This window comes from Somniosus microcephalus, chromosome 11 (assembly GCF_052327205.1).
Source record: "Somniosus microcephalus isolate GS21.2 chromosome 11, FLI_Smic_1.0, whole genome shotgun sequence".
NCBI lineage: Eukaryota > Metazoa > Chordata > Chondrichthyes > Squaliformes > Somniosidae > Somniosus > Somniosus microcephalus.
The window spans coordinates 7455878-7475001 of NC_140997.1; the positions used below are offsets into that span (position 1 = coordinate 7455878).

The window sequence follows — 19124 nt, forward strand, 5'->3', positions numbered from 1 at the left end:
TAAGGGGGGAGAGAGAGAAGTGGAGAGGCGTTAGGGAGGAGAGAGAGAAGGGGAGAGGCGTAAGGGAGGAGAGAGAGAAGTGGAGAGGCGTAAGGGGGGAGAGAGAGAAGTGGAGAGGCGTTAGGGAGGAGAGAGAGAAGGGGAGAGGCGTAAGGGGGGGGAGAGAGAGAGAAGGGGAGAGGTGTAAGGGAGGAGAGAGAAGGGGAGAGGTGTAAGGGAGGAGAGAGAAGGGGAGAGGTGTAAGGGAGGAGAGAGAAGTGGAGAGGCGTAAGGGAGGAGAGAGAAGGGGAGAGGCGTTAGGGAGGAGAGAAGGGGAGAGGCGTAAGGGGGGAGAGAGAGAAGGGGAGAGGCGTAAGGGGGGAGAGAGAGAAGTGGAGAGGCGGAAGGGAGGAGAGAGAAGGGGAGAGGCGTAAGGGAGGAGAGAGAGAAGTGGAGAGGCGTAAGGGAGGAGAGAGAGAAGGGGAGAGGCGTAAGGGGGGAGAGAGAGAAGTGGAGAGGCGTAAGGGAGGAGAGAGAGAAGGGGAGAGGCGTTAGGGAGGAGAGAGAGAAGTGGAGAGGCGTAAGGGAGGAGAGAGAGAAGTGGAGAGGCGTAAGGGAGGAGAGAGAGAAGTGGAGAGGCGTAAGGGAGGAGAGAGAGAAGTGGAGAGGCGTAAGGGAGGAGAGAGAGAAGTGGAGAGGCGTAAGGGAGGAGAGAGAGAAGGGGAGAGGCGTAAGGGGGGAGAGAAGTGGAGAGGCGTAAGGGAGGAGAGAGAAGGGGAGAGGCGTAAGGGAGGAGAGAGAGAAGTGGAGAGGCGTAAGGGAGGAGAGAGAGAAGGGGAGAGGCGTTAGGGAGGAGAGAGAGAGAAGGGGAGAGGCGTAAGGGGGAGAGAGAGAAGTGGAGAGGCGGAAGGGAGGAGAGAGAAGGGGAGAGGCGTAAGGGAGGAGAGAGAGAAGTGGAGAGGCGTAAGGGAGGAGAGAGAGAGAAGGGGAGAGGCGTTAGGGAGAGAGAGAGAGAAGTGGAGAGGCGTAAGGGAGGAGAGAGAAGGGGAGAGGCGTTAGGGAGAGAGAGAGAGAGAAGTGGAGAGGCGTAAGGGAGGAGAGAGAAGGGGAGAGGCGTAAGGGGGGGAGAGAGAGAAGTGGAGAGGCGTTAGGGAGGAGAGAGAGAAGTGGAGAGGCGTAAGGGAGGAGAGAGAGAAGGGGAGAGGCGTTAGGGAGGAGAGAGAGAGAAGGGGAGAGGCGTAAGGGGGAGAGAGAGAAGTGGAGAGGCGGAAGGGAGGAGAGAGAAGGGGAGAGGCGTAAGGGAGGAGAGAGAGAAGTGGAGAGGCGTAAGGGAGGAGAGAGAGAGAAGGGGAGAGGCGTTAGGGAGAGAGAGAGAGAAGTGGAGAGGCGTAAGGGAGGAGAGAGAAGGGGAGAGGCGTTAGGGAGAGAGAGAGAGAAGTGGAGAGGCGTAAGGGAGGAGAGAGAAGGGGAGAGGCGTAAGGGGGGGAGAGAGAGAAGTGGAGAGGCGTTAGGGAGGAGAGAGAGAAGTGGAGAGGCGTAAGGAGGGAGAGAGAGAAGGGGAGAGGCGTAAGGGAGGAGAGAGAAGTGGAGAGGCGTAAGGGAGGAGAGAGAGAAGTGGAGAGGCGGCAGGGAGGAGAGAGAAGTGGAGAGGCGGAAGGGAGGAGAGAGAGAAGTGGAGAGGCGGAAGGGAGGAGAGAGAGAAGTGGAGAGGCGGAAGGGAGGAGAGAGAGAAGTGGAGAGGCGGAAGGGAGGAGAGAGAGAAGTGGAGAGGCGGAAGGGAGGAGAGAAGGGGAGAGGCGACAGGGAGGAGAGAGAGAAGGGGAGGGGCGACAGGGAGGAGAGAGAGAAGGGGAGAGGCGGAAGGGAGGAGAGGGAGAAGGGGAGAGGCGGAAGGGAGGAGAGGTGTTTACGACGGGGACCAAAGATAATGAGTTTTATCTTCCCGATGTCAAGCTGAAGGAAGTTTTATTCCTCCATGACAAGCAGTGCGAGAGGTGGTCAAAGGAAGAGCAGAGCATCAGTACATCTACAGAGGCTGATCCTGTGGATGATGCCAATGATGAGGAAACCGAGGACGCCCAAGAATATATCCTTGGGGGTCTCCAGAGGTGCATGTATAGGGGTGGGAAGAGAAGCCTTTGCTGGAGATGCACTGGCTATGTCCAGAAAGATAGGATTGGAACCATGTCTGGTCATCTCACCAAGCTGGTCACTGGAGGAGAGAGGAGGATATCACGGTTAACCATATCATGGTGCAGAGGGATAGTGCACGACAGTCGCAGGGGATTCGTGGGGTTAACCAGGGCTGCCTCAGCGCTTTGTAAAGGGTGGAAGCCAGACTGAAAAGGATTCAAACACGGATCTTCAGAGACAGGCACAGACCTGGGAAGCAACACGTTCAAGGCCCTGAGATGGGGCAGGGAGGTTAGAGGTGGTGCAGTAGTTGAAGACGACAAACGGGACAAGGGTTGGAATTTAGAGGGGTGGGGCTGCTGGCTTTGAAAGGGACAGTGCCTGCGAAGAGAAAGCCATTAACAATGTCAGTCAGGGTAGTTGAGTGGTCAGGAATTGGGTGGTCAGGAGAAGGCGGATTTTATGGGCGAGGAGTTTGGAGAGAGTGGAGCCCGCATTGAGGGAAATGACAGGAGTGAGGGGCTGTGAACTATTTGGTTGAACGAGGCCAAAGGTGAGCAGTTCAGCAGGTCAATGGCAACAGAGGTGATGGGTCAAGGGCCAGAGGGGAGGGGTTGGTAGTTGGGGAGTGAGGTTGGGGGTAAATAGGGGGATGTTGGTGGTAAGGGAGATGAGTAAGCGGCCAGAGATGGCCTTGGCTGTTGTAACATGCACAATCCCTGCAACATCAAATGAGCTTCAACCCAGCATCTTCCACAGCAGACTAAAGGCTGGTTAAACCTCAGCAGTCCCACAGAACTCCTGCCTCTAATGGATCCTTCCTGTTTAACTGACGTATGCCGAACAAAGCAGAAACTGGTGAAGGTGGCACTGCTGAAAAGGAAGAGGGTAATCTAGAATTGTACTACTGTACGTGGAATGTGCAGCACAGAAACAGACCATTCGGCCCAAGTGCTCCATGCTGGCGTTTATGTTCATCGCGAGCCTCCTCCCGCCCCATCAGCACATCCTTCGATTCTTTTCTCTCTCGTGCACTTATCGAAGTACATGCACTGTCCTGCTGGATGTTTTTTCACCAATCAAGTGAGCACGGTTAAAAATAATTCTCTGACCCATATTACAAATTCTCGTGACAGGAAAGAGCGAAACATTAGGTGGCACAGCTTAGAAACATATACTTATGGAGTTGGGGATGGGCTTTGTGCCAAGTTGCAAGCCCCCATATTGTAAAAGTAAAAACTCACAAGGACTTGACTCCCACTTCATTATCACAAACCCACGGCTTGGTTAGATCAGGCTCACACTTCTTGTTCCACCAGACAATCCCCACCCACTTCTTCTGCCCCTTTCCCCCCCCCCCCCCTGGAAAAGTAACAAAATTCCACCTCGAGCCTGCTAATCCAGCTCAGGTCCGACTTACATGTGCAGAGATTTCTGTGCCTTGGCTGCCTCTTCTTTCGAGCTGTAACAGACCAAAGCGTTTCCGTGGGGCAGGTTAAGGTGGAATGTTATTAGTGGGCCGTGCTGCATGCACAGTGTACGCAAGGTGGAGCCATCAATCTGAAGGGTAAAGACACAGCAAGAGTCCAGTCAGCGCGATTAATAAAGGCCCGTAGACAGGCAATAACTTGCATTTATATAGCGCCTGTAACGTAGTAAAACGTCCCAAGGCGCTTCACAGGAGCAATTAACAACATTTTAACACCGAGCCACAAAAGGAGATATGAGGAGATGAAGGCCGATAAATCCCCAGGGCCTGATAATCTACATCCTAGAGTACTTAAGGAAGTGGCCCTAGAGATAGTAGATGCATTGCTGGTCATCTTCCAGAACTCAATAGACTCTGGAACAGTACCCATGGATTGGAGGGTAGCTAATGTTACCCCACTATTCAAAAAAGGTGGCAGAGAGAAAACGGGGAATTACAGACCGGTAAGCCTGACATCAGTAGTGGGGAAAATGCTAGAGTCCATTATAAAAGATGTAATAGCAGAGCACTTAGAAAGCAGTGACAGGATCGGACAAAGTCAACATGGATTTACAAAAGGTAAATCGTGCTTGACTAATCTACTGGAATTTTTTTGAGGATGTAACTGGTAGAATAGATAAGGGAGAACCAGTGGATGTGGTGTATTTGGACTTTCAGAAGGCTTTCGATAAGGTCCCGCATAAGAGGTTAGCGTGCAAAATTAAAGCACATGGGATTGGGGGCGAGGTATTGACTTGGATAGAGAACTGGTTGGCAGACAAAAAGCAAAGAGTTGGAATAAACGGGTCGTTTTCCGAGTGGCAGGCAGTGACTAGTGGGGTACCGCAAGGATCGGTCCTTGGACCCCAGCTGTTCACAATATATATTAATGATCTGGACGAGGGAATTGGATGTAATATCTCCAAATTTGCAGACGACACAAAGCTGGGTGGGAGGGTATGCTGTGAGGAGGATGTCGTGAAACTCCAGTACGATTTGGTTGGGTGATTGGGCAGAAACATGGCAAATGCACTATAATGTGGATAAATGTGAGGTTATCCACTTTGGTGGCAAAAACAGGAAGGCAGATTATTATTTGAATGGCAATAGATTGGGAGAAGGGGAAGTGCAAAGAGACCTGGGTGTTCTTGTGCACCAGTCGCTGAAGGTAAAAGCATGCAGGTGCAGCAGGCGGTTAAGAAGGCAAATGGTATGTTGGCCTTCGCAGCAAGAGGGTTCGAGTACAGGAACAAGGATGTCTTGCTGCAGTTGTACAGGGCCTTGGTGAGACCGCACCTTGAGTACTGTGTGCAGTTTTGGTCACCATACCGGAGGAAGGACGTTCTTGCCATGGAGGGAGTGCAGCGAAGATTCACCAGGCTGACACCTGGGATGGCAGGAATGACGTACGAGGAGAGATTGTGTCAATTGGGCTTATACTCACTGGAGTTTAGAAGATTGAGAGGGGATCTCATCGAAACCTATAAAATTCTGTCAGGCCTGGACAGACTAGATGCAGGAAGGATGTTTCTGATGGCCGGGGAGTCCAGAACCAGGGGTCATAGTCTAAGGGGTAAGCCATTTAGGACTGAAATGAGGAGGAATTTCTTCACCCAGAGAGTGGTGACCCTGTGGAATTCTCTGCCACAGAGGGTGGTGGAGGCCAGTTCATTGAATATATTCAAGAAAGAGTTGGATATATTTCTTGAGGCTAAAGGGATCAAGGTATATGGGGAGAAGGCAGGGACAGGGTACTGAATTTGGATGATCAGCCATGATCTCACTGAATGGCGGAGCAGGCTCGAAGGGCCGAATGGCCTACTCCTATCTTCTATGTTTCTATGTGACCAAAAGCTCGGTGAATTGGTAGGTTTTAAGGAGTCTTGAAGGAGAGGAGAGGTGTAGAGAGGTATAGGGAGGAAATTCCAGCGCTTGGGGCCTAGGCAGCTGAAGGCACGGCCGCCGATGGGGAGGCAAAGGAAGTGGGGATTGCACAAAAGGCCAGAATTGGAGACGTGAAGTTAGGGTAAGATTCCATATCCCAGAATACACCCTACCTGGGCTGATGTGTGAGACAAAGAAACAGTGTGGATTAGCTCCCAGTGTATTAAACACCAGCAGTTGTTGGCCAATTACACGGTGAACCTGGATCATTGAGGGGGGAGAAATTTAAAACTGCGTTGTGTCTGCATCCCATTCAGATTACACTGCTAGGGCTCGCAGTCAATCCAGTGATCTACACGACGCGATACCGAGCCACACAGCTTCCGTTCAATCTCTGCTAAGTTGGCATGGCAGCATGGGCTGGAGAGGGGAAGCAATCTAATCAGCCAGTGTTCCGGCTATCCAGTGACCTGGAAAGTGTCTGAGTGAGAAGGCAAGACTGGACTGCTGACTTTTCACGTCTACAAATCACAGACGGTGAGTGCCATTGGGAGAAGGTAGGAGAGGGATACCAGTGTGTGTGTGGAACTGCTCCCCGGCATAAAGCCATGTCTTTGCAGGGTGGGGGCCAGGTGGAAAGTGAGTGAAGCTTGCACAGGTTCATTTGCCAGTAAATTAAAGTGATCAAGTTTCCAATACAGTTTAAAGGCTGCAATGCCTAAACAACCTGGGCCCTTCCCCAGTCACAGCGAGTCGACCCAGCTGACACATGCCCTTTCTTAATGGTGACAAAGTCAGGGATCCTGAGCAGACGCTCTCTGCTCAGCTTCGGTCAAGACTCAATTCATTATGGATGGAAGGGACACAGGTGGGGTACATACGAACAATGACGGACAGGAAAAGACCATCTGGTCCATCGAGCCTGTCCCACAAGTGTGATACCTTGTGCATCGTAACATACACCCCGCCTGAAACCATGTGATCTCCTGGGAGGGGCAAAAAACCAGACTAAAAACCCAGGCCAATTTGGGGGGGGGAAAAACCTGGGAAATTCCTCTCCGACCCATCTAGGCGATCGAAACTAGTCCAGGAGATCACACTGGCCCTGAAATCCCTGCAGTGCCCACCTTCTGTAACAGGCGATCTCCACCCCAGCCAGAAACAGGGCCAGCTCTCGCTTGAAGGAATTCAGCAAATCAGCATCCACCACAGGAGACGGCAGCCTGTTCCAGAGGCCCACTATTCTCTGGGAAAAGAACCACCTCCTGACTTCTAACCTAGATCTAGCCTTACACAACTTAAAATTGTGACCCCCTGGACCGGCCTAACCTATTTAATTGAAATAAACTGTCAGCTGGAACACAATCTATTCCCTTCATTATCTTATAAACCTCAATCAGATCCCCCCCCCCCCCCCCCCACCACCAAGTCTACACTTCTCTAAGGTGTAGAGTCCCAACTCTTTTAGCCTAACTTGATAACTAAGATGCTTTAGACTGAGAATTAGTCCAGTGGCTCCTCCTCTGCACCCTCTCCAAAGCCTCAATATCACCCACCATGTGAGGAGACCAAAACTGGACCCAGTGTTCCAAGTGTGGCCTGACTAAGGTCTTGTACAAGGACAAAACAGTGCGTCTCGTCTTGTACTTAGGGTGTATGGATACCCCCCAACACCTTGTTTGCTCTAGCTATCGTTACATGGCATTGCTCGTGATCTTTAAGGATGTATGCTCCAGAATGCCCAAATCTCTCTCCATCTCCACCTTCTTTAATGCCTTTCCCTGAAGGGTGTATGAATGTTGAGCATTCGCCCTGCCCACATGCATAACATTGCACTTATCTAAGTTATACATCATTTTCCAGTCTTGAGCCCAATCGACCAGCACATTAAGATCTGCCTGAAGCAGACGAGCATCATCTACAGTTCTAACACTCACACAGATCTTGGTATCATCTGCAAATTTGCAGATTGTGCGCAAACACCTACATCCAGATCATTAATAAAAATAGTAAAGAGCAACAGTCCCAACACTGATCCCTGCGGGACACCACCGGTGGGTGACCGGTCTCCAAATCAATCTATAACTATAATAACTACTTTTTGCCTCCGTCCTGCCAGCCAGTTCTGAATCCAGCTCAATATATTACCACTAATACCAGAGGCTTCGATCTTAGAGGGTGTGCTGCTGTGTGCAAGGATAATTGAATCACGGCTTGAATACAATGCATTTGCTTACCTGAGGCGTGAGGTTCTTGAGAACAAGCCAATTGGTTATTCTCCCTGAGCTGATGTCGCCCCAGCTTGGGCCTGTAGTAAATCAAACAAAAGGATATAACTAACAATGGTACATCGCCCTCATACCGCGCCCCCGATCGCCTGCCCTCACTCCCTCATCATCACCCGCCCCACCGCCCCTTCCATCGCCTGTCCTCACTCCCCCACCATCACCCACCCTGCACCACCAACCCCCACCGCCCTTTCCATCGCCTGTCCTCACTCCCCCCACCATCACCCACCCTGCACCACCCCCCGCCACCGCCCCTTCCATCGCCTGTCCTCACTCCCCCCACCATCACCCACCCTGCACCCCCCACCATCGCCCAACTAGCACCCCCACCGCCTGCCCTCGCCGGACCTCACGACCCCATCACCTGCCCTGCACCCCCCAACTAGCACCCCCACCGCCTGCCCTCGCCGGCCCTGCAACCCCCCCCCCCAATCGCCCAACTAGCACCCCCACCGCCCCTTCCATCGCCCGCCCTCACTCCCCCTACCATCACCCGCCCCGCACCCCCCCATCGCCCAACTAGCACCCCCACCGCCCCTTCCATCGCCTGCCCTCACTCCCCCCACCATCACTCCCCCGCACCCCCCAATCGCCCAACTAGCACCCCCAGCGCCCGCCCTCACTCCCCCACCATCGCCCAACTAGCACCCCCACCGCCCCTTCCATCGCCTGCCCTCACTCCCCCTACCATCACCCGCCCCGCACCCCCCCCAATCGCCCAACTAGCACCCCCACCGCCCCTTCCATCGCCTGCCCTCACTCCCCCTACCATCACCCGCCCCGCACCCCCCCCAATCGCCCAACTAGCACCCCCACTGCCTGCCCTCACTCCCCCCACTATCACCCGCCCCGCACCACCCACCATCGCCCAACCAGCATCCCCACCGCCTGCCCTCACTCCCCCCACTATCACCCACCCCGCACCCCCCACCATCGGCCAACTAGCACCCCCACCGCCCCTTCCGCCTGCCCTCACTCCCCCTACCAGCACCCACCCTGCACCCCCCCAATCGCCCAACTAGCACCCCCACCGCCCCTTCCGCCTGCCCTCACTCCCCCTACCAGCACCCGCCACGCACCACCCACCATCGCCCAACTAGCACCCCCACTGCCTGCCCTCGCCCGCCTCTTCAATGTGGGGGTGAGGGGGAGCAGAGACGTAAAAAGGTAAAAGAAACTGATGTACATCGATCTTTTTCTTTTGAAACACTTCAGAAACGTACTTTGCCGACACTATAATGAGGCGCACTGTAACAAAGCTCTCGATTGGCTGCCTTGCTTTGAACTGCTGCCAATCCTTTCCCTCACTGACTGCAGTAAAAGGGAAAGGGTCAGTCTCACAAGCCGCATCCCACCCGCCTCTTACCAGAGTTGTATCTGGATTCGGAAGTCCCCCATCCTCCACCCACGCGCAGCGAGCTGTTTCCCCACGAGGACGAAGGCTTCTGATTGGTCAGCCCTGGTGGCGGGCGGGACGGAGCGGTAGTGTTTTTGGGTGGCAGGGGGACCTTCCACAGCTCGTGAGCCAGGGAAGCGTTGGTGACCGGACATGGGGACCACGTGGATTTGGGCTCACCGATTCTGGCTGCGAATTGAAAGCACAAAGAGGTCAGAATTCAATCATCAAGTACCACACACACTCGCACTGCTGCTCTGTGGAGAGTTACTAGTCTACATAGCCTCAGCTTTTAAATTCAGAATTCACTACCAACTTCCTGATACGTGCCCAAACGACTTGCAGAGTGATGGGTGGGTGTAGGTTGCAGTCTGGCTGGGATCAGTCCCCCGACTTCAATCGGGTGAGAAAGGGTGGATTGGAGGATCTAGCAACTCCCAATAGGGGTGGAGGAAGTGCCATGCCTGGCCAGTCCCTGCCACCTCCTGGTGAATGGTTGCTGGGCAGCATGAGTGGCAGGGTGTGTACCCACTCTCCTAGACTGCAGGCCAGGCTGACAAGAGATAAAAACGCAGAGAAAAAGGAGGTAAATTTATCCAAATTCCCCCCCCCCCCACTAAAAAATGTTAAAAACAAAGAGGTGCCTCAATTACAGGGACACCTTCAAACCCACAGGCTGCAGGTGAAATGTAATGTAAATAGGCCTTCACAGCAGATGGCTGGAAAGGGGCTTGTGTCATTGTTAGTGGAAGGCTTTGTATGAAGGTTCCTACCTGGAGTGCTTTGTGCTGTACTGCTGAGGGAACTGTTGTAGCTGGAGGCACCAACAAGGGACCAGGCACTAGTTGAAGGCAGCGTGGTGTTCAAAGATGAGGACGACCCTATTGGACAAACACAAGGTGACACATCAATGACTTGTTGAGCACTGCACGCACAAATTTAAACCCAGGAGAAACATTAAAAAAAAGAAATGTATGCGTTAAACTACTTCTGGCTGTTAAATGATGAAGTAGGTTGGTGCAGCAACATATAAAAATCCAGATTTTTAAACACAAGACATACAATATTTCCCAAAGTATAGAGCACTCTCCCCCAGGAACTTCCCCTTCCTATCAGGGATAGATCCAGGATTCCTACTTGCTCTATTCCCCCTTCTTGTACAAGTCTCACCAGCCACTCGGATGACATGGGCCAAGGTGCAGCGCTGGCTGAGCTGCTTCGCTACCAACACTAACCGTCGGCACCTTCGCCTCGGAGTCAGAAGGTTGTGGGCTCAAGCCCCACTCCAGAGACATGGTCACATAATCCAGGCTGACACTCCAGTACTGAGGGAGTGCTGCACTGTCGGAGGTGCCGCCTTTCGGATGAGAACATAAGAAATAGGAGCAGGAGTCGGCCATTTGGCCCCTCGAGCCTGCTCCACCATGCAATAAGATCATGGCTGATCTTCAACCTCATCTCCACTTTCCTGCACTATCTTGATTCCCTTAATATCCAAAAATCTATCGATCGCTGTCTTGAATATACTCAACGACTGAGCCTCCACAGCCCTCTGGGGCAGAGAATTCCAAAGATTCACCACCCGCTGAGTGAAGACATTTCTTCTCATCTCAGTCCTAAATGGCCGACCCCTTATTCTGAGACTGTGACCCTGGTTCTGGACTCCCCAGTCAGGAGAAACATCCTCCCTGCATCTACCCTGTCAAGCCCTGTAAGAATTTTGTATGTTTCATTGAGATCACCTCTCATTCTTCTGAACTCTAGAGAATATAGGCCTAGTCTACTCAATCTCTCCTCATAGGACAATCCCCCATCCCAGGAACCAGTCTGGTGAACCTTCGCTGCACTCCCTCTATGGCAAGTATATCCTTCCTTAGGTAAGGAGACCAAAACTGTACACAATACTCCAGGTGTGGTCCCACCAGGGCCCTATATAATTGCAGTAAGACGTCTTTACTCTTATACTCAAATCCTCTTGTAATAAAGACCACCATACCATTTGCTTTCCTAATTGCTTGCTGTACCTGCATGTTAACTTTCAGTGATTCGTGTACAAGGACACCCAGGTCCCTCTGAACACCAACATTTCCCAATCACACCATTTTAAAACTACTCTGCTTTTCTATTTTTCCTACCAAAGTGGATAACTTCACATTTCTCCACATTATATTCCATTTGCCATGTTCTTGCCCACTCACTTAGCCTGTCTATATCCCCTTGAAGCCTCCTTGCATCCTCCTCACAACTTACATTCCCACCCAGCTTTGTATCATCAGCAAACTTGGATATATTACATTTGGTCCCCTCATCCAAATCATTGATATAGATTGTGAATAGCTGAGGCCCAAGCACTGATCCTTGCGGTACCCCACTAGTTACAGCCTGCCAACCTGAAAATTACCCGTTTATTCCTACTCTCTGTTTTCTGTCCGTTCACCAGCCCTCAATCCATGCTAGTATATTACCCCCAATCCCATGAGCCCTAATTTTGTTTAATAACCTCTTGTGTGGCACCTTATCGAATGCCTTCTGAAAATCCAAATAAGCTACGTCCACTGGTTCCCCTTTATCTATTCTGCTAGTTACAACCTTAAAAAACTAACAGTTGGTCAAACACGATTTCCCTTTCATAAATCCCCGTTGACTCGGCCCAATCCTATTATTACTTTCTAAATGCCCTGTTACCACATCCTTAATAGATTTTCCCTACTATTGATGTCAGGCTAACTGGTCTATCATTCCCCGTTTTCTCTCTCCCTCCTTTCTTAAATAGTGAGGTTACATTTGCTACCTTCCAATCCACGGTAACCATTCCAGAATCTATGGAAGATGACAACCAATGCATCCACTATCTCTATAGCCACCTCTTTTAAAACCCTAGGATGTAGGCCATCAGGTCCAGGGAATTTATCGGCTTTCAGTCCCATTAATTTCTCCAGTACTATTTCCTTACTAATACTAATTTCTTTCAGTTCCTCATTCTCACTAGACCCTTGGTTCTCCACTATTTCCAGAATGTTTTTTGCATCGTCTTCCGTGAAGTCAGGCACAAAGTATTTGTTTAATTTCTCTGCCATTTCCTTATTCTCCAGTATAATTTCTCCTGTCTCAGCCTGTAAGGGACTCGCGTTTACTTTCTCTAATCTTTTCCTTTTCACATACCTATAGAAGCTTTTATTGTCTGTTTTTATGTCTCTCGCTAGTTTACTCTCATTCTATATTCTGTTTCTTTATCAATTTCTTGGTCCTCCTTTGCTGAATTGTAATAACCTCCTAATCCTCAGGCTTACTACTCTTTTTAGCAACATTATAGGCCTCTTCCTTTAATCTAATACTATCTTTAATTTCTCTTGTTAGCCACAGGTGGACCATTTTTCCCCGTGGTGTTTTTATTCCTTAAGGGAATGTATATTCGTTGCGAATTATGAATTATTTCTTTAAATGTTTGCCATTGCTTTTCTACTGTCATATCTTTTAATCTAGCTTCCCAACCTACCTTAGCCAACTCGCCTCTCGTACCTACGTAGTTTGCTTTGTTCAGATTTAGGACCCTAGTTTAGGACTTGACTAAATCACTCTCAAACTCAACATAAAATTCTGTCATATTATGATCACTGCTCCCCAGCGGCTCCTTTACTACAAGAGATGTTAAAGCGTGACAGCTACCGTCACAAATGGAGGAGCATAAACACCAGTATGGACCGGCTTGTTTCTGTGCTGTATATTCTATGTAAAACTGCGACCCCACCTGCCTTCTCAGGTGGACGTAAAAGATTCCACAGCACTATTGGAAGAGGAACAGGGAGTTCTCCCAGCATCTTGGCCAATATTTTTTTTCCTCAACCAATATTAAAACAGATTTTCTGGTCATTATCTCATTGCTGTTTTTGCACAAATTGGCTGTCCTGTTTCCTGCATCACAACAGTGACTACACTTCAAAAGTAACTTTGTTGACTATAAAGCGCTTTGGGACATCCTGAGGTCGTGAAAGATGCTGTATAAATGCAAGTCTTTCTTTAAGTAAGACACAACTGGAGGTACAATGGGAGGGCAGTGCACGAGCAGTGGGCAATACTCGGTTTGCCGCTGACCATAACTGTGATGAAGAATCATCAGGTGCCTCAGACTAGTTTCGAAGAAATTGTCTCAAGGTAAGAAATCGTGTCAGCTTCTGGAGCACGACTCAGTTTGCAGTGAAGAGGGGTACGTTTTACAATATACCTTCAGTTGAAAGAACACATTTCGAGAATGACACTTACCATTGTTCCTGTCCCTGAGGAGGTCAAGATCCCGGGCAGTAGAGATCGACAGACTGGTCATCACACTGCCAGGAGTGACGTAAGGGTCAGTTTCAGGGTCAATGTTTTGATAACCTTTCCACGGCTCACCAGGGCGAAACTCTAGGTGGAAGAATCAAACAGCGAAGGTTAGTAATCCAGAGGGTGGCAGATCCTGGGAAAACACTTGGACTCAGGGGCTCATAGAAACATAGAAGATAGGAGCAGAAGTAGGCCATTCGGTCCCTCGAGCCTGCTCCGCCATTCAATGAGATCATGGCTGGTCATCCAAATTCAGTAGCCTGTCCCTGCCTTCTCTCCATACCCCTTGATCCCTTTAGCCTTAAGAAATATATCTAACTCCTTCTTGAATATATTTAATGAATTGGCCTCTACTGCCTCCTGTGGTAGAGAATTCCACAGGTTCACCACTCTCTGGGTGAAGAAATTCCTCCTCATTTCTGTCCTAAATGGCCTACCCCTTATCCTTAGACTGTCACCCCTGGTTCTGGACTGCCCGGCCATCGGGAACATCCTTCCTGCATCTAGTCTGTCCAGTCCTGTCAGAATTTTATAAGTTTCAATGAGATCCCCTCTCATTCTTCTAAACTCCAGCGAGTATAAGCCCAATCGACCCAATCTCTCCTTATACGTCATTCCTGCCATCCCAGGTTTCAGCCTGGTGAATCTTCACTGAACTCCTTCCATGGCAAGAACATCCTTCCTCAGATAAGGCAACCAAAACTGCACACAATACTCAAGGTGTGGTCTGACCAAGGCCCTGTACAACTGCAGCAAGACATCCTTGTTCCTGTACTCAAACCCTTTCGCTACGAAGGCCAACAGAGGAACCCACAATCTACCAGTACCTCAGGTGAGTTATAACTCAAAGTTCACTCTGCCGGTGTCTTTTTGCCCCTTGTTTATTTTTGACAACTGACTTTAAAGAACAAGAACATTACGCTTGGAGGAAAAGGTGATTTGGCCCATCGAGCCCACTCTTTCCACATAGTCCATGTGTGACAAACTCAATCACAAGCTTCCCCTCCTCCCTCCGTACTATCCTAATGCCATGTGACCCATCAACCTTTCCATAGCCCTCACTCCACTTTCTTGATAAGCACTGATCCAGGCCTTTTCAAATGGTACACACGGACCCAGAGTAAGAACCTTTTGTGGTACTCTATTTCACAGACACATTATCCTAATTTTAGCACATTACCGATCTGACTGACTTAATGTATGGAAGGAACAAGAGGAAAATATTTTACAGCCATTAAATTTCTGTTGCTCCTTATCGGCTGAAGATCAACACTCCCAATCACACCACATGCTGGGCTGGAGATCAACACTCCCAATCACACCACATGCTGGGCTGAAGATCAACACTCCCAATCACACCACACGCTGGGCTGAAGATCAACACTCCCAATCACAATTCACAATTCAAATCGCTTTATTGGCATGATAAGTTACATCTTATGTTGCCAAAGCATCAAAATACATTTATGGTTTAGCACATAAACGCAGTTCTATTCATACAGTGTATAAACAGGTATATCCCTGAGTATATAAATATACATTCGCATTGTTTATATATATTCTTTTCTTAGTTTACTGGTTGTCCCTCGGTTCATGGCAAGCTGTAACATAGTGTGCCGCCAGTGTTATACAGCTTCTCTCCTCTCCCAGTAGGAATGGGAGTTTTTGGTTGTCATTCAGATTTCTGAAATCAGGGCATATTTGTGAGAATTTTTGGTAGAAATTCTCCCTGATGCCCTGATATTTTCCACAAGCTGTGAGGAAGTGCATCTCTGTCTCCACCACTCCCTGACTGCAGTGAGAGCATATCCTGTCCTCTCTTGGCAGCCTGGTCTGCCTTTTTCGATCGCTAGGCTATGTTCGCTAAGTCTGTACCTTGTCAAGGTTCTTCTCAGTTTGTTATCCTTTACCATGGTCAGGTAATCAGCTATGTTGTATTGTCTGTTTAGGGCCAAGTAGCAATTGAGTTTGCTTTGGGTTTTTGTTGTTTCTGCCCAATATGTCAGATATTTTTCCTTTTGCTTAGCGACGATTGTGTTGGGTCGAATTCTTTGTGTTACCCTGTCACTGTCCTGGGGCTGGTTATTGTTAGTAGTTACTTCACTGAGTCCCAGGACTAGTTGACTGAGGGTATTCTTCTTTATGGTCAGCTCTTGGCATTTCAGGGCGTCGTAGTGATAGCATTGGGGATTGCTCATTTGTAGGTGATTCCAAAATTTGGTGGCTCTTTTTTGGATAGTGATTATTAATGGATATTGGCCTAGTTCCGCCCTGCATGCATTGTTTACTGTTTTCCTTTGAGTCCGGAGGATACTTTTACAGAATTCTGCATGTAGGATCTCAATTGGGTGTTTGTCCCATTTTGCAAATTCTTGCTGAGTTAGCGGTCCCCATACCTCACTGCCATAGAGTGCAATTGGTTCAATTACTGATTTGAAAATTTTGAGCCAAATGCTAATTGGGATTTCTATTTGGATTGATTTTTTGATGGCATAGAAAGCCCTTCTTGCTTTCTCTTTCAGTTCATTCACAGCCAGTTTGAAGTTTCCCGTAGAACTGATTTTTAAGCCCAAGTATGTGTAGTTAGTGGTTTGTTCAATTTTGGTTGTTCCTACTGTGAAATTTATTTTGGGTCCCTGATGTTTGGATCTTTGCTGGAACACAAGGACTTTGGTTTTTTGGGGATTTATTGTCAGGGCCCAAGTCTGGCAGTACGACTCCAGCAGGTCCAGGTTTTGCTGTAGCCCCTCTTTAGTAGGTGACAGCAGAACCAGGTCGTCTGCATAGAGGAGGAATTTAACCTTGGATTCATATAGGGTGAGGCCGGGTGCTGTAGATTGTTCAAGTAGTTTTGCCAATCCATTTATGTAAATATTAAAGAGTGTCGGTGAGATTGGCGAGCCCTGCGTCACCCCCCGCCCCTGTGGGAAGTATTTTGTTTGTTTGCCTCCAATTTTAACTGCACATTTGTTGTTTGTATACATTGATTTAATTACATCATATGTTTTCCCTCCTACCCCACTTTCGATAAGTTTCAGGAATAAACCGTCATGCCAGATGGAGTCGAAAGCCTTCTGGAAATCTACAAAGCATGCGTAGATTTTGCTTTTGTTATGGTGAACGTGTTTGTCAATTAGGGTCTGTAGGGTGAAGATATGATCGGATGTTCTATAGTTTGGCAGGAATCCAATTTGGCTTTTACTCAAGACATTGTGCTCCTCAAGGAAGTTTATAAGTCTTTTGTTTATGATGCTACAGAATACCTTCCCCAGGTTACTGTTTACACAGATGCCTCGATAGTTGTTTGGGTCGATTTTGTCCCCACTTTTGTATATGGGCGTTATGAGTCCTTTGTTCCAGATATCAGGGAAATAACCGACACTCAGAACCAAGTTGAAGAGTTTTAGGATAGCCAGTTTCATTTTGTTGTCTGTGTGTTTAATCATCTCGTTTAGTATGCCGTCTGTCCCGCAGGCTTTTCCTGGTCGCAGGTCCTTGAGTTTTTCAAGAAGTTCTTTTTCTGTTATTATGGCGTCCAGCGGGTTTTGGTTATCTTTTATGGCCATTTCTAGCTTTTCCAGTTTTTTGCATATTTGGTGTTGCTCTGGTCTTAGTGTGTTTTTCTGGTATAATTTTTCAAAGTGGTTTACCCATGTGTCCCCATTTTGAATGGCCAAATCGTCATGTTGTTTTTTGTGTAGGCTCGAGATCAACACTCCCAATCACACCACACGCTGGGCTGAAGATCAACACTCCCAATCACACCACACGCTGGGCTCGAGATCAACACTCCCAATCACACCACACGCTGGGCTGAAGATCAACACTCCCAATCGCACCACATGCTGGGGCAATGTCACTCCAAAAGAATCACTTTACAGAGTGAATTGCAAGCACCTGCTCCAGCTGTACTCTATCCAACACAAGACCTGTGACTGTATAAAAGAAACCCTATGATCCCATGACAGCCACAGGAAATCCTGGGGCTCAATGAACCCAGTGAAGTAGGAATTTGAAAACGATGTAATCCACACAATGGAGGTTAACAACCGTGAATTCTGGAAGTCAAATTGAAGGAAAACAAACTAGAAACTCGCTGGTCAGTTTGCATCTGAAATAGGCAGATTAACATTTCAGGTAGAACCTTTCATCAGAAACCTGAGTCGGCAGATATGATGGGCCGAATGGCCCTCTCCTGCATCGTAAACCTCTATGGTTCTATTACACCTGCTCTTCTGCCGTTGTCCGTCATGTCTTGCTATTAGAGTATTTGTTGCGTTAAGAGCCTCCGTGTAATTGGCTGGACTTCCAAGTGGGCCTGTGCATCAACGATGATGGAATCTTGCTCTGCTGTGTGTGGTTTTATCAATGTGGCAAGTTAAACCAGCAACCAAACGCTAGTGACGACACTGGCCAACACGCCAAGCTAATCTCCCCACTCCCTTTTGTGCGAGGAAGCAGCAAAGCCCCACAACAGACAATATGTTCTGTCCCACCGACTCAGCTCCAAGTCCTCGGCCATAAAAACTTAACACATCCCATAAACATCAGGCCGCAAGTTGACATATATTGGGGATTAAATAAAATGTGACTGCTCATTTGAAAGTGTACACACAGTTAAATCCTAATGAGATCAAGTTGCAGGCCCCAAGTGTCTAGTAGACATTTGATATTGCAGCTGAGCGCTACAGAAAGGGTGCATGGTGTTCAAATTGCCCCACACACAAATAGCTAGCACAGTGCAGTAGTGCCTTGTGCCACAAGATGTCCCCACACATTAAAAGTACCCGAGGGAGATTATTGCATTTACTTTTCACTGCCGCCCTGCATCCTGAAATTAGACTTGGGAGTCACATGATTTTAGACTCCTGCATCTAACATGGGCAGATTATCTGAACGGCAATAGATTGGGAGAAGGGGAAGTGCAACGAGACCTGGGTGTCCTTGTGCACCAGTCGCTGAAGGTAAGCATGCAGGTGCAGCAGGCGGTTAAGAAGGCAAATGGTATGTTGGCCTTCGTAGCGAGAGGATTCGAGTACAGGAGGAAGGATGTCTTGCTGCAGTTGTACAGGGCCTTGGTGAGACCGCACCTTGAGTATTGTGTGCAGTTTTGGTCGCCTTATCTGAGGAAGGATGTTCTTGCCATGGAGGGAGTGCAGTGAAGATTCACCAGACTGATACCTGGGATGGCAGGAATGACGTATGAGGAGAGATTGGGTCGATTGGGCTTGTACTCGCTGGAGTTTAGAAGAATGAGAGGGGATCTCATTGAAACTTATAAAATTCTAACAGGAGTAGACAGACTAAATGCAGGAAGGATGTTCCCGATGGTGGGGGAGTCCAGAACCAGCGGTCACAGTCTAAAGATAAGGGGTAAGCCATTTAGGACAGAGATGAGGAATTTCTTCACCCAGAGAGTGGTGAACCTGTGGAATTCTCTACCACAGAAGGCAGTTGAGGTCAATTCATTAAATATATTCAAGAAGGAGTTAGATATATTTCTTAAGGCTAAAGGGATCAAGGGATATGGGGAGAAGGCAGGGACAGGGTACGGAGTTTGGATGATCAGCCATGATCTCATTGAATGGCGGAGCAGGCTCGAGGGGCCGAATGGCCTACTCCTGCTCCTATCTTCTTATGTTTCTATGTTTCAATC

At 48.9% G+C, this 19124-nt stretch overlaps 1 protein-coding gene across 11 annotated transcripts in view; it reads right to left on the bottom strand.

Moving 5' to 3' along the window:
* LOC147110283 (trinucleotide repeat-containing gene 6A protein-like) overlaps positions 1 to 19124 on the bottom strand; it is a 150941-nt gene that overhangs the window by 3397 nt on the left and 128420 nt on the right. For all 11 annotated transcript variants that reach the window (XM_086000101.1, XM_086000107.1, XM_086000106.1 and 8 more), the window contains 5 exons: positions 13409 to 13549; positions 9922 to 10029; positions 9119 to 9337; positions 7702 to 7772; positions 3533 to 3672 (listed from right to left, as the gene is read on the bottom strand). In XM_086000101.1, the coding sequence (XP_085856227.1) occupies positions 3533 to 3672; positions 7702 to 7772; positions 9119 to 9337; positions 9922 to 10029; positions 13409 to 13549 (679 nt within the window). The remainder of the gene's footprint in view (positions 1 to 3532; positions 3673 to 7701; positions 7773 to 9118; positions 9338 to 9921; positions 10030 to 13408; positions 13550 to 19124) is intronic.